Source organism: Dromiciops gliroides, chromosome 5 (genome assembly GCF_019393635.1).
Source record: "Dromiciops gliroides isolate mDroGli1 chromosome 5, mDroGli1.pri, whole genome shotgun sequence".
In the NCBI taxonomy this organism is placed as follows: Eukaryota; Metazoa; Chordata; class Mammalia; order Microbiotheria; family Microbiotheriidae; genus Dromiciops; species Dromiciops gliroides.
In genome coordinates, this window is record NC_057865.1 from 9045872 (window position 1) to 9061206 (window position 15335).

At 48.6% G+C, this 15335-nt stretch overlaps 1 protein-coding gene across 3 annotated transcripts in view; it reads left to right on the plus strand.

Annotated features, from left to right (window-relative positions):
• BZW2 (basic leucine zipper and W2 domains 2) overlaps window positions 1–15335 on the plus strand; it is a 63159-nt gene that overhangs the window by 12824 nt on the left and 35000 nt on the right. For all 3 annotated transcript variants that reach the window (XM_043965675.1, XM_043965673.1, XM_043965674.1), the window contains exon 2: window positions 9794–9858. In XM_043965675.1, coding sequence (XP_043821610.1) covers window positions 9801–9858 — 58 coding nt within the window. In that variant the 5' untranslated portion in view covers window positions 9794–9800. The remainder of the gene's footprint in view (window positions 1–9793; window positions 9859–15335) is intronic.

Consider the following 15335-nt stretch of genomic DNA (forward strand, 5'->3'; position numbering starts at 1 on the left):
AGAGTACTTTGATGAGGGTCACTCATTGGGTCTCTTTGGCTACAAGCATTGGGTAGAAGCCAAGCTTTACAGTCACTGACCCTTCTTTCTATATAGTCTAGGACCTTGAATGTGGTTAACATTGTGCTGATTGAATGAGAGGTCTTATGTAAGTCCTGTTGTATCATAAGAAACCCTGATGCAATTTCTCTGGGTCCATCTCTGCATCCACTTGGTGGGTCACTCCCCTTGGTGAGTGAGACCATCACTAGTCTTAAGATCCCTGACCTCAACTTAACAGTGATTGAAAAGAATTTTTTAAGAAGAATTTTCAGGTCAACCTGATGAAATATTTGGGTTTTCGAAATTATACTTTGGGTTTTTAATAAATTCAAACCCAAGTGATGAATGAATCTCTCTCTCTCTCTCTCTCTCTCTCTCTCTCTCTCTCTCTCTCTCTCTCTCCTCTTTCTCTGTCACACACATACATTAACTCCCTTGGAAAAGCCCATTTTATGAAGTTCCAAATATGATCTGACAACTTCTTCATCTGGGTCTCAGGTCGCTAAGATCACATCATGATTCCTTTAGTCCTAATGTTTGAACTTGGCCTCCATGCCACATCCTACAAAAAGCCTTTCCCAGCTCTGGCCTCGCCCTGCCCCTGCTCTGGGATGACTGGATCCCGCGCATATATTTTGTAAGTACTCACGATGTACATGTCATTGCTTTTGATGGAATGAAACTCCTTAAGACAGGCACTGCTAGTTCCACTTCTGTCTTTGTAACCCCATCCTTAGCACACATGGTGCCTAACGCCTGCAAGTGCCTGTGAGGTCCAGAGATCATTGACATAGGTCAGAAAAGAACCTTAGAGACTGTCCAGAGCTGGACCTAGTAACAGGCCTTCCCAGAAGGGGCTGGGCGGCTCAGCTACTCCTGTTGGGGGAGGGTCTCTCTGGAACCGACCGTCCCCCCAAAGCTCCCAAGGAGCTCCTCCAATTCAGTGCCCATTAGAGCACACTCAAGAAGGTTGGAAACCAGAGAATCTAGAAAAAGGCATCATTTGGAGAACATTTGAGAAGCTCCCTGGCCTGGGTGTGGGGAGGCCTGGCCCATCACTTACTGCCTTCATCTTAATAAAACATTTAAGTTCTCAGGGCTTTCTGGGATGATTCCATGTTCTTTCCCCCCTCCCCAAAGTCCTTGTCTCAGCCACAAAAGAGGCTGCTTGCTGCTGTCCCTCTTCATGGCTGTGCACAGGCTGTTCCCCATTTCTGGCAGCTAAGTATACACATACATGCATACATACCTACCTACATACCTACATACACACGCATACATACATACACACATGCACACATACATACAGCCCCTGCCCTCAGGGAGCTTACATTCTGATAGAAGAAGACAGTGCCCCAAAGGAGCTGGAGAGCACAGGAGAGGTGTGTGAAGGTGTCAGAGTGGAAAGCCCGGAAGGATAATTGGGAGGGGTATAAAGGTGGACCAGCCTGGGTCCCGCCACAAAATGGAGGCCATAGAAGGAGGAACTCCCTGTGTGAAATGGTCAGGGGGCCATTTCAGGATGAGAAGGACACAGGGGCTAAGGGGCATGACTGGAGAGGAGTCTGGGAAGGCCCAAGTGGAGCAAATCAACTGCAGAGCCTTCTGGAGGCTGAATAATGCCCCACACGTGGTAGTGGTAGTGGTTTTCCAATGTATGTGGCTGGTTTTTTATTTTAAAGCATATAACATGCTGGGCCTAGAGTCAGGAAAACTTGAGTTCAAATCTAGCTTCATATCCTTACTTGCTGTGTGACCCTGGGTAATTCACTTAAATTCTCTCTGCCTCAGTTTCCTTGACTTTAAAATGGGGATAATAATAGCACTTGTCTCCTTGAGTTGTGAAGGTAAAATGAGATCATATTTGTAAGAGACTTTGGAGAACTTGCTGTTACACAGTGGAGAGGAGAGGACCCTGGCTCTGGGGTTAGACGCTGATTTCTAACAGTTGTGTAGACATATCACTTGATCTCTCCAAGCAGAAACTTCAACTGGAGAACAGCCTAGATGACCTCTGAGGGCACCCCCTTTGTTGTACAAAGGAGGAAACCAAGAGCCGCAGAAGGGAAGTGAGTTCCTGAGCTCACACTAATAAGCTGTTGAGTCAGGATTTAAACCCAGGATCCACATGGTGTGCTTCTAGCCCCTTCCTCAGACCCACTATTTTTCCTATAGTAGGTGTATGATAAAATGACAATAGCCCTTTGAACAAACAGCTAACCTGCTTAGGAAGAAAGAAGCCAGGCTTGTCTACCATTCAGCCAATTCCATTTGTAGTCAAGACAACTGTGAATAAGGGTTCTCGTGAGTGATGGGGATGGGGAAGCTTTGTGTAAAGCCAGGCAGGAAGCAGGGAGTTGTAGGTCAGGAGGATGGGCAAAGACAGAGGAAGAAAGGAGGACCAGGGAGGCCTCTGCCCATCCCTGCCAGTCATGGTGCATGTCTGCTCCAGCTTAGAAAAGGGGGCTTAGTGACTCAGTGCCCTGGATCTTGGTCAGTGTGGGTGCTCACCTAGAAGGAAAGTGTGTGTGTGTGTGTGTGTGTGTGTGTGTGTGTGTGTGTGTGAGAGAGAGAGAGAGAGATGGTGTGTGTGTTAGGGGGGGGAGGGAGGGAGTTGAAGTGTGTGTGTGTGTGTGTGTGTGTGTGTGTGTGAGAAAGAGAGAGAGAGAGAGAGAGAGAGAGAGAGAGAGAGAGAGAGAGAGAGAGAGAGAGAGAAGGGAAGGGAGTGTGTGTGTGTGTGTGAGTGTGAGTGAGAGTCTGTGAGTGTGTGTATGTGTGAGTGAGCGTGTGTGTGAGTGAGTATGTGAGTGTGAGTGTGTGTGAGAGAGAGAGAAGGGAGTGTGTGTGTGTGTGTGTGTGTGAGTGAGAGTGAGAGTCTGTGAGTATGTGTATGTGTGAGTGAGTGTGTGTGAGAGAGAGAGAGAGAAGGAAAGGGAGTGTGTGTGTGTGAGTGTGAGTGAGAGTCTGTGAGTGTGTGTGTGTGTGAGTGAGTGTGAGTGTGTGTGAGTGACATGATCGGAACAACACTGTGCACTTTTCCATGCTTCAAGAAGTCCCTGGTGAGGTGTTCACCACCTCAGACTTAGATCTTCAGGGGTCACCTAGTCCAACTCTCTCATTTTACAGTTAAGGAAACTGAGCCCCAGTAAAGTTTCGGGGTCTTCCTCTTCACAGAAGTAAGAAATAGTAGTGCTGGGATCTGAACTCGGGTCATCTGAACCTTGCATTTGATTTTCCAGGCTCAGTTTTTCCTTAATAGCTTGACCATGAGGGTGTGGCATTTCCAAACGGTAGACAGATTGTGTTTTTAATTATTCCTTTCTATCTGGCAATAACAGAGAATCTCAGAAAAGCTTATTTTTAATAAGCTAACATACTTCAATATTAGCATCAAGCAAGACATGAAACGGGGAGTCAGATGCAAACCAAGGCATTAGCTGCCATCGGGAAGGAGGATTGGGAGGAGATGGCGCACATGGAAGATTCTTTCTAGTGCAGTTTGCCAAGAATCTCGCCTGTTGGTTTGGGTCATTGCTCTGACGAGTTAAGGGTCTGACCCCTCAGACACCCGATCCCCAATTGCTTCCCACGCTGTTTATAACTTGTTTCCCATCTCTCAGGGTCTGGTCAGTCCCATTCCTTGGTGTTTTCTTTGTTATTCACTGGGCCAGCATCTCCTCACTCCCTTGAAGACAATAGCCATTTTCTATAGAATCCTGGAGGACTCTGGGAGGTCCACAAGCGCTTGGCCTCTGGTTTCTGGAGCCGCAGCCATATTTTCCTGTGCTCAGCATTGCATGGACATCCCTGGGCACTAGAATCTCTTCCTTTAGCTTGGAAAGTCTTAAGGCAGTTCTTGGTAGAATTTCTCTCACCCTCTGCAACACCAGCTGCAGTCATTGTTATGGTTCTCTGTGTACTGATGCCCCCCATGAACACCAGAGCAGGAGATGACCAAGAGGCTCCCTTGAAGCAGTGTTTGCCGTTGCTTCTCAGAGGCCTGGGAAGACCAGCTGTTCTTCCATTCATCTGTGATTTCCTTCTATTTTCTTGCTCTTCCATAGAAAGAGGGTCCAGATTAATGTGAGGTGTGGCTTTCCAAGGCCTTTGCCCAGACAAGCTGGTGTGAATCTCCAAACACCCCTGGGGGGTAGTGCTATTATTATCATTCCTCTTTTACAGATCAGGAAACTGAGGCAGAAGGTAAGTGGCTTTCCCAGAACTGCACCGCTAGTAAGTGTCAGAGGCAGGTTTTGAACTCGGACCTTGGTGACTCCAAGTCCATATGCTCCATTCACTGGACAATTCATTTCCTTAGAGTATCAACCGTTGACATTTAGATAGTTAGAAAGCCATGAGAAGCTGAACCCCTTGTGCCTGATCCCTGTAGGCCGGGCAGGGGCTTGGGGCCACTTGGTGCTTGTTTCCTAGGGTGCTGTGGCCCAAGGGACAGCCTCCTGGGGCTGAGGCCATCTGGGCTTGGACACAGTCCGGCCCTGGCCCTGTACTGGCAGCCTCTTGAGCCTGGGGCTGGACTCGCCAGAGCAGAACCCCCAAGGAAGGATTAGGGAAGGGCTTCTCTCCTGCCTCCTGTGGGCGAATGTTTCTGTGAGGCCTTCGAAGAACTGAACAATCTATCAGAGATCCTGGGCTAGCTGGCACCCTGGTCACCAAATGCCATCTCCTCCTTTTACCCCTTGGTAAAGAAAATGAAAGAAAGAGGGAAGGTGACTCACCTAAGGTCACGCAAGGGAAGGGGACTGCATAGTTCTCCCGTCATAGATGGGACCTGGAGAGGGAGGGGCAGTTTTGCAGATTGGAGAAGGGAGGCACAGGGAGGAGATGCAGCTCGCTGTGGGCCGCACAGGCAGCAAAGGCCAGGAGGGCCTTGCCCCCAGCTCCTGTGTCTCCTTGGTGTTGTCCCGTGCTGACCTTCTGTTGTTCCCACTGCTCACTCTGGAGCTTGGCTTTGGCAGTCTCTGAGGGCCCCTCCCAGTGCGTGACTATTCATGTTCTGAATGAAGGGTCCCCTGTCACTGATGCACAGCACAGGGTCACAGTTCGATCTCTGCATCTCATGAGCTGAGTTTTCTAGCTTGTGTGTTTCTAGGCTACTATCTGCTTCTCAAGTGTACGTCTTCCTTGTCTGTATGGACGTGTGTGCTTAGCATCTCTCAGCCAGAACCGGTGCCGGGAGCCTGCAGGGCTGTTGGAGTCAAAGGGCCTTTGCCACGCCTGGGCCAGGTTGCTAATGAGCACCTTATAAAGCCTGGCTTTGCTGCTGAAGGAGATCAGAGGGCGGCACAGGCAGCGCTAAATATAGAAGACACGGCTTCCGTGCCAATGAATGACTCTTGGGCGATGGTCCCCGCCCTCCGAGCTGTCAGCTCCTCTCCACTGGTCAGTCTCAGGGACTTACCGCTCTGTTTGGTGGTAGGCGATGCTCCTCCCCACATGCACATCAGCTCTTCTCCCTCCTCCTTTTCTACCCTCCTCCCCCTGCCCCAGAAACCTTTCATGTCAAAATAACACCCTCCTTAGGACCAGACAGGTGGCAGTGGCTAGAAGAGGCCTGGGGCTTGTATTTCAGGGGTCAGTGTTGGAAGAAGCAGGAGTGGGGGTCGGGGGCCAGTAGCCATGGGCACAGAGGTGTCCAGGGTGGGGTATGGGTGGTTTAAACATCTTAGAATCAGAGGACTAAGAGCAGGGAGAGACTTGAAGACCATCTCTTCCAAGGCCTTCATTTCATAGCTGAGGAAAGTGAAATGACTTGTCCAAGGTCACACACTAAGTGACCCGAGCCTGGAATGGAAGCCAGACCCTCTGACTCCAAATTCAAGGCTCTTTTCGCCACATGACTGCCCTGCATTCCCAGCAGGGCGTGTTTGGTGTCCGTGCTCCAGGCAAAGGGGCACGTCCTGTGGGATGAATTTTAATTCGGAGCCCTCTTGGAATAACTGCTGTAAGGGCTCCCTGGCTCTGTCTTATGGACCTGAGAAAATGAGGGACCCCTTTGTTTCCTGCCCCCCCCAGTGGCAGAGGGGACTTGGACAGAGCTGGCCAGCCCCAGAGAGTGGGCACTGACCCCCGGAGGATCATTAGCCTCCATTTCGGAGGTGGGCCCTCTTGAGTCTATCACTTCTCTCTGCAGCAGCCATCCCTCTCCAAGTGAAGTGTTCATTATAGAACCACAAAGGATGCCAACAAAGGAGCCCTGAATGGAGTGGAGGGTGCTGAATGTCCACTCTTATTTCCAGGGCTCTGCAAATGGCAATGTCTGACTCATCTAAGCAGCATGCGCCTGTTAATATTGTATCTGCCAACAGAGCTCAGCGTGTCATTTCTATTTCCAGCCTAATCTGGAATTAGGGAAGGATTATCTTGCAGGCAGTGTCCATTAGGGAGCCCAATGTTGATGCTAACGTACTGTTTGCTCATCAATTATATAAATGGAGGAAGCCAATGGCCAATATTCATCTACAGACAAGGCGCTCTGCTTTGTTCTGTTTTTAAAGGAGGGAAAGAGGAAGAATGTCTAAAAGAGAGACGTCTATTGAAGGTTGGAAAGAGTGAGCAGGAAATAGCACTGGGCAGAGGAGGAGAATTCAATCAAAGCCCTCAGCAGTTGTGGGAAAATTGTCCCTAAGGGAAATACATTAAATATCATCGAGAAAAGAAATCTCATTAACATTTACTGAAAACCAATCTGGTTAATGTTCTGATCCAGAGTGTGGATGAGGATAAAGTTCAGCAGGACCTTTACTATGGTAAAATTAACATTCATTCATTTCATCGTCCATTCATCCAGTCATCCATTCATCCATCCATCCATCCAATCATTCCTTCATTCATCCATCCATCCCTCCATCCATCCCCCATGTATCATGGGCCCTCTCTGTGCCACGCACTGTGCTGGCTGCTGGGGAGACAGACAAAAATGAAATTCTTGTCCTCCAGAGCCTGAATGCTGAGTCCTGAGTTTGAGCTATGACTCAGGCTACCCACCAGTCATGTGGCCACAGACGGGTTACTTTATGGGCCTCGGTTTTCTCATTCGACATACACACTGTGACTTGCTGCACCTGCCTCATACTTTTTGTGAGGAAAGTGTTTTGTAAATCAGAAAATATAAATGATGACAACAGCAGTGGTGATCATGAGTATTTACTGGGCACTTACAGTGTTCCAAGCACTCTGCTACATGTAGGGGAGACAATAATGATGCAAATGCCCACAAAAACATCAGGCATGTTTAATGATAAAGAGAGAGTGCTTGGGGAAAAGGACACACACACACACACACACACACACACACACACGGCTGTGGGCAACTGCGTTTTGACCATCATTATTACTTTTCTCTCAGGGCAGAGAAGTTCAATGCTTATAGTTTATATATAGGAATGTTACAAGAACATAGATCCAATGTGATGGCTGTTTGTAATGAATCAGATGAGATATTCCTTCAGATAAGTATATGGTGATTGAAATTTGGTCCAATATCTCTTAGGGATTTTTCCCAAAGCAGATGCATTAATTGCTTATCCCCATGGTCTGTCCATTCAACTATGTGCCATTACCTGGACTACAGACATTCCTCATCCACTTAGTTTTTCCACCACAGTCAGGGCAAACCCTTTGGAGTGATTCCTGGATCTTCTTTACAAGCCTCTACCATAGCCTGGTGCTGGATACAATCAGCAGTTATCTGCACACAGATTCATCTTCAGGGCCTTGGAATCTAAAGACAGAGCAGGACAGCTGCCTTTGGGACACTGGCCCGAGCTGTGACCCACCCAAAGGCTCTTCTTGAAAAGACAGTCCATAGTTTTAACATCACTATGCTTCTGGTGAAACCATATGACTTTGATTCACAGAAGATGATAGTCACTGATGAAATTGCAGGCTACTCAGAGGGCAATAGCGAGGTATGGAGGTGGGGAGGAGAGAGAGTCACACAGAGAGACACTGAGAGAATAAGAGAGGGGGGAGGGAGGGACAGACAGACAGAGACAGAGACAGAAAGGGAGAAAGAGAGAGAGAGAGAAAGAGATAGAGAGGGAGGGAGGGAGGGGGGACTGGAAAGGGAGATGGATGAATCACTTTAGCTATCCCCCTATGTTGAGAAAGCCCTTCCCCTGGTGTGAGGGATAATTATTGGACATGAAGCACTTAGGGGCTATGGACAAGAACCCCTCAGACTTAGAGGTGGTGTCTAAGCTGGGTCTCAAAGTATGAACATGATTTCACAGACTCAGAGCTTTGGAGTTGGAGGGGATTATCCATGGCTTGGATCTGGGCCAAGCAGAGCTCAAGGAATCCCCAGCACACCCTGCCCTCCACATGGCCTCTTCTCGAAGCCCAGAGAGTCAGGAGCAGCCTGGAACGAGAGCTTTCTCCACACTCTGATTTTGACCTGGAAACAACGTGATAGATAAAGATGCTCTTGTATGTGGCCAACAGATTTGACAGATGAGAAGGCTAAGCTGTGAACTAATGTTTATAAGGCTAGCCATGATTGGACTACCGGAACAGAGCTGTGCGTGCATGTGTATGTGTGTGCACACGTGTGTGAATGTTTGTGAGTGTGTGTACTTGTGTGTGTATCTGACCCGCTCTCCTAAAGGTGCTTCTGGTCTAGTTTGTAATTTCTTCATCATGTTTATCCTACTCAATCCACCAAGCATTTCTTAAGTACCTACTATGTGCCAGGCACTGAGCTGGGGACTAGGAACCCTAAATCAGACAACAATAAGCAATCTGTGTTCTTAAGGAGCTGACACAGCTCTCATGGTTCTGAAAGCAAGGCCGACCATCTTAAGGCAAAGATTGCTTCATGTTTGTCCTAGTGTTCCTTGCCTTAGAACAGTGCCTGGTCTATGAGGATGCTTCATCAAGAACTCCTCCCTCCTCCCTCCCTCCCCTCTCCCTCCTCCCTCCCCTCTCCCTCCCCTCTCCCTCCTCCCTCCCTCTCTCCCTCCCCTCTCCCTCCTCCCTCCCTCCCTCCCCTCTCCCTCCTCCCTCCCTCTCTCCCTCCCCTCTCCCTCCTCCCTCCCCTCTCCCTCCTCCCTCCCTCTCTCCCTCCCTTCTCCCTCCTCCCTCACTCCCTCCCTCCCTCTCTGGCCCCTAGCTCAGTGCTTGGGTTTTTAATAATTTCTTGTGGATTGGTTTATTTCTAAGAGGAAAAGAGCTTTGCTCTGAGTTCCTCTTCCACTCCCACTCATGGTTTGATGGTTTTTCTAACTTTCTTTTACTCCTTTAAATAAAGCCAATTTTCCCTAGTAGGGGAAAGGTAACCTTCCAAGTTGGGCCATTCCCAGTGGTCATTTCTTATGAAGCTTTCAAGGTCATCTTCCATTTCCTCAGAAACCTTTGGCAGCATCTCTCTCTGGCTTCAGTTCCAAAGTTGGGTGAGATGTTGGCATTGCTGATGTACAGAAGCCCAGAGAGGCACGGCATTATACATTTATAGTGGGAACAGGCTAGTATACGCATTTCACGGATGAGGAAGCTGAGAGGAGAGCAGAAGGAAGAGAAAAGAAGGGACTTAGCCAGATACCCAGATATCAAGTGGCAGGTGCAGACTTTGAATCCGACCCCTAGTTCCTCGGCATTTTTCCCTCCACCAGGCTGCCTCCCAGTAACTGCCTTTGCTGATGTTTCTCATGTGGGATGCTTTGCCCATAGTCACTTAACAGTGTTTGTTGAAAGACTAAACTCTACTCAGCCCTCTGTCATCTTTGTTTTCCAGAAATTTTATGAATAAGCATCAGAAGCCGGTGCTCACAGGCCAGAGGTTCAAAACTCGAAAAAGGGGTAAGTGGCTGTTTGGGCTGTGGTGTCTCAGCTATCCTGATGTGTGGTGTGTGTGTGTGTGTGTGTGTGTGTGTGTGTGTGTGTGTGTCTGTGTGTGTTTGTATGAGAGAGAGAGAGGGTGAAGAGGCAGGGAAAGACCTGCAGCTGTCTTGGTCACCATGCTAAAAGCCCCCCTAGGAGATGGGATGTGCCTTGAGAAGCAGTCCACTGTCATGGCAAGAACACAGGACTGGGAATAGAGGCCCTGGATCTGAATCTGTCTGGGCCTTAGTTTCCCCCTCGGTAAGATGAGACAGTTGGTCTCAGCCTTTGAGGCCCCTCCTAGCTCCAGAGCTGAGCTCCCTCAGACTGGCTGTTAGTGCCGGTGAAGTGAAGCCCCCACCGCACACGGGACAATGGAGACACTGTCTGGGCCCGGCTGCCACGTTCCACCCCCGTGGCCACGTGCCCTGGGGATTCCATCTTGGTCATGTCACAGACTGGAGCTCAGCACCCTTTGTGTGCCGCTCACCGGCACTGTGCAGGTCAGGCTTCTGGTTCTAGGTGTGTCCCTTGGCAACCACGCAGGCGAGGTTGCCCATCCAGATTTCTCCCCATCCCTAGACAGAGCTTCCTGCCAGTGCCCTCCTCCCTTCGTCCGATTAAACTTCTTTTTAAAAAAAATTAAATTAACATACCCCCCCCCCATGAGAGCCGGTGGGAAAGGCTCCGGCTGCGCCTGCTGAGGAATCCAGCGTGAGAGCTGGGGTCCAAAGCCCTCCAACCTGCCCCTGCTCAGGTCAGCTAATGCATAGCAGTGCCGTGCTTACAAAGCCCCCGACAAACAGGTTATCACTGAAGGTTCAGCACACCCCGCACCCCGGGGGTCCATCCTGCAGGCACCCCCATTTTACAGGCAAGAAAGACTGAAACTCGGAGGGCTTCAGTGGCCTTTGATTACACAGCTGGTGAATGGCAGAGGGAGGATTCGAACCCAGGCCTTCTGGCTTTAGATAGAAGACCCTTGCCCCTGTGCCCCTCTGCCTACCAAAGTCACTGGGCTCTGAAGACACAGATTGCTGCAAAGATCTCGTTACATTGTTGTTATTGTTGTTGAGCACTTCTGACTCTTCAGGAGCCCATTTGGGGTTTTCTTGGCAGAGATCCTGAAGCGGTTTGCCTTTTTCTTCTCCAGCTCATTTGACAGAGGAGGAAACTGAGGCAAACAGGGTGAAGTGACTTGACCAGGGTCACACAGCCAGGAAGTGTCTGAGGCTGCATTTGAGCTCTAGTCTTCCTGACTCTCGGCCTGGTGCTCTATGCCCTGAGCCCTCATCCTTACATCATATTACATACCCTCAAAGTTAACAAGCACTTTGAAAATATCCTATATTAATATGAAGAATAATTTCATGCAAATATGATAGATAAGTTACTCGAACACTTGTAGCATGTGAGTTTAGGCTAAAGACAGAAATAATCATTGGCATTTACATAGTGTTGAAGACTTGCTTCGCATGTTATCTCATTTACCTTTACTTGCTTAAGTACAGAATAATAATATATAATAACAACTCTCTCTATATATCTCACTACAAGGTTTGCACAATGCTTTGCCTCATTTAATCATTATCATAACCTTGTGGGAGAGATGCTATCATTATTTCTACTTAACAGAGGAGGAAACTGAGTCGGAGAGGCTTAAGGGACTTGCCCAGGGTCCCAGGACCAGTAAGTGTCACAGGTGGGATTTGAATCCAGACCTTGATGCCTTTGTGTCCAGCCTGCAGATCACACCCTTGCGTTCTCTGGTCCATCCCACTATCCATGATGTCACACTCACTTGCCTGTGTGCGCGTGCTTGGGAGTGGTCTTAGCAATGTACATCTGGCATCACCAGGCCTGGTCATGGGCTTGGGTCAGATGGAGGAGAGTCCTGCTATGCCATGAGGGGTGGGAGGGGTCACATATATCCTTAGTTAATGGGATCAGACCGGAGGATCCAAGGGTTTAGGACTGAAGGGATCTGAGAAGTCCCCTACTTCAGCCCCTCACCTCACATGTGATAGCAGTGAGAAAACATGTCAACGTCAGGCTAATTCAGGAAAGGCCCTGGCAGTCTCCTTCAAGGGAGGTAGCTCTCTGGGGTCCCTCACGGGAGGGTTTTAGTGCCCCTCAAGAGTTGAAATATGCAGATGAGTCTCAATGAAAGAACTGGATTCAGAAAAAAAGAACTGGGGCATCTAGATGCAGATTGAACCATACTATTTCTATTTGTTTTTGTTTTTGTTTTGTTTTTGTTTTTCCTTTTGCTCTGATTCTTCTTTCACAGAATGACTAATGCAGAAATATGTTTAGTGTACATATATAACCTATATCGGATTACTTGCTGTCTTGGGGAGGGGGGAGGGAGGGAGAAAAATTTGAAACTAGAAATCTTATAAAAACAAATGTTGAAAACTATCTCTGTATGCAACTGGAAAATAATAAAATACTTTTATGAAAAAAAAAAGAACCAGATTCGTCCCATTGCCACGTTTCCATGTGTGGCTTGTATATTGCTGTCACCTTGCTCTGCCTCAGCATCCCCTCTCAGCTGCTCAGCTGTGGGCTCAGTGAGCCCCACTGCAGGCTGTTGGTTCTCACCTCTTCCTCATGATGTGCCTCCCCAATGTTAAATTCATTATCAAAACTAAGGGGCCAAAAAGAGAACTGGGGGAGACGCATCTCTCCATCCCCAGCAGGATCAGCTCATCCCCAGGATACTCGGCCTCGTCATTATCCTCGGTGGCTTCTTTCTGATTGGAGGGCAGGAAGATGGGGCAGAAACCTTCTCCCAGAGCCTGCCCTTTTAGAGGGCATGGCATCCTGGGTATCTCTTCCTTTGACACCTTTGCTTGGTTTCCCGCCATCAGTATCTTCATCATAGCCAGCACTCTTTGGCACTGCCCCCCTCTCCCTCCCCACCCTGCCCCTGCCCTTTCAGCTTCCTTTGGTGCATTGGCTTCCCTCATTAGATTGTAAACTCCCTGAGGGCAAGGACTGCCTTTCCTTTTCTTACTTGAATCCCCAGTGCTGCCTTTCCTTTTCTTACTTGAATCCCCAGTGCTGAGCACTGCACTTGGCACAAAGCAGGTACTTCATATAGGCTCCTTTGCAGACCAGGGGGGTGGGGTCTGTGGGTGTGGAACATTACATCTATTATCAGATTTTTTTTAATGAATCGATTAATTTAGTTGATGTCCCCCTTTTCTTCCTCTTTTTTTTCCAGAAATAAATGCTTTGCTATATGGGACAGCTCTCAAGGATACATGGGAAAAGATAGGTGACATAAAAACAATAGAGATCAATAAGATTTTAATGTTAAAAAAGAAAAGGAGAGACTAAGCAGTATCCTTTATTTAAATTAAACAATTAAAAAAAAACCTGTCAAATGATTCCCAAGGGTTCTTATTCACCAACTAAATGTAGACTTTGAAGGACAGTTGAATTTGAAGGTATCACCATGCATGGTGTCATCAGAGCAGCAGGTCCAGTGTGTGCTCGTTAGCGGGCAGCTCACTGCCCACGGAGGGATTTCATTAATCTGGGCCCCCACCTCCTGACTGAGTAGCTTTCTGGGCCAAGAACTGATTCACAGCAGTTAAGCTGAGGAGCCAAGAGAGGTGCTCTGGGGCCCCGCTCTGAGCTCATTCAGTGAGGAAAGTGACCTTCGGCCGGGGCTTCAGTAAGAAACTGGAAGGATATTTGTTTCTCTCCCTTGTAATTCCTAGCTTGCCTCTGAGCCTCTTTGGGGGCCCAGGCTTGTGTGTCACTGGGGTCTGTGGAAAGAGCTTGTATAGGCACAGATGACATGGTAGGTAAACTGGCTGCAATCTCTCCAGCTCAGATCTGCCGAAGATTAAGGAAGTGTCTCTGCCACTCCATCTGTAGAAATGCAGATGGGAGGGAGACCAGGACCCTTTGGCCAGCCCTCCCCACCCTTATTACGCCCCACTGCCTCCTGATGAGTGTCTGGGCAGGCGCATTCCTCTGCCCCAGTGTCTGTGCTGCCCCCACACGGTAAGAACTCTGCTCTGAGGAGCAGAGAAAGGCATCTCCTTGGATGTCATTAGGCCTTGTCACAAGCCAATGTTCCTGTGACTTTAGGGTCCCAGCAGCAAAGGCCTTTCTCTGCTTGGCTCCTATAGGGACGCCTTTCTCACGGTTTAGTACCAGCCACAAGGAGAGATCATGATAAGAAATGTCTCTTTGGAGATCCATGCAGAGCTCTGCTGTAGCCATCAGTTGTCTTTTAAGTGCTGTTGGCATCTTTCACTTTTACAATCATTTACAAGGATTTCTCAGTTTACTTTCTCTCCCCACCCCACCCCACACACACCCTAGTGAGTTTTACCTCATAACCAAAAAATTACAAATTGGGCAAAGCCAAGAAATTCCAAGCCGGACGTCTATGGAGCGTCCCACACCCCAACATCAAATACCATTCTGCTGTTCTTTGAACACACACATTTTTGGAGTTTGTTGCATTATTTCTGCTCTTTCCCTTCTGGATGCATCCATGCAAGTCTCACCATGTTCCTCTGAATCTCTGATATTTGTAACCCTTAGGGGGCAATGATGTGCCATGGTGTCCCTGTACCAGCCATTCCTTGAGGAATGGGCAGCAGCTACATAGGCTTTGAATGGCGAAACAGAGGAGGAGCTGGGGACACTTAAGGGGAGGGGAAGACAAGGGGGGTCAGGCCTGGGTTTTAGGAAGATCCCTTTAGATTTCTAGTAGTTTTCATTTTTCTAGGACAATCCCTTTAGGTATTGAATTGTCACTCCCCCCTTCCCCCATAAAAGTAGTGGAGAAATCCAATAGGTTTTTAACATCCATTGCTTAATTCCCAGGGGTATGCAGAAGGGATAGCCTCCTCTGCTCCTCTTCCCCCTCACCTGTAGGTAGCCATCTGCACTTCAGAGGATTGCTCCCCTCATGTAAAGCCTCCTCAGAGAGGCTGCCTGGTCTGGCGGATCAGTCTCAGGATTTGCATTGGGAAGGCCTGGGTTCCAGTCCTATTCCTGACACGTTCTTGCTTTGTCACCCCGACTGGTCCTATAACTAACTTCTCTGTGCTGATCTGCTCTGGCCGAGGGGGAGTTTCTTATTGGCAGTCCCCTGTGCTGCTGAGATTAGCTCTGTCTATTAAACAACCAGCACTGCCCAAAATGTCAGTACCGGCATTAGACTGCTTTTAAAGCAGTAAGCTTGGTTTGCTTTTGATGTCGATGGCATTCCCACGCCCCCCTCCTCCTTCCCAGATGACACATGATCGTCCATCTCATTGACAGTTTCTTTAAGGAATCTGCCATGTTAACAAGAGCCACCAAAAGCCTGTGGCCCCTGCAGTGAAGCATCTTGAGTGTTGGGAGGCTGCCCACAGCCCTCCTGTTTTCTGAGTCTTTCTCACTTAAAATCAGAGCTCGGTGTGTTTGTCAAAGAGGGCTCTGGA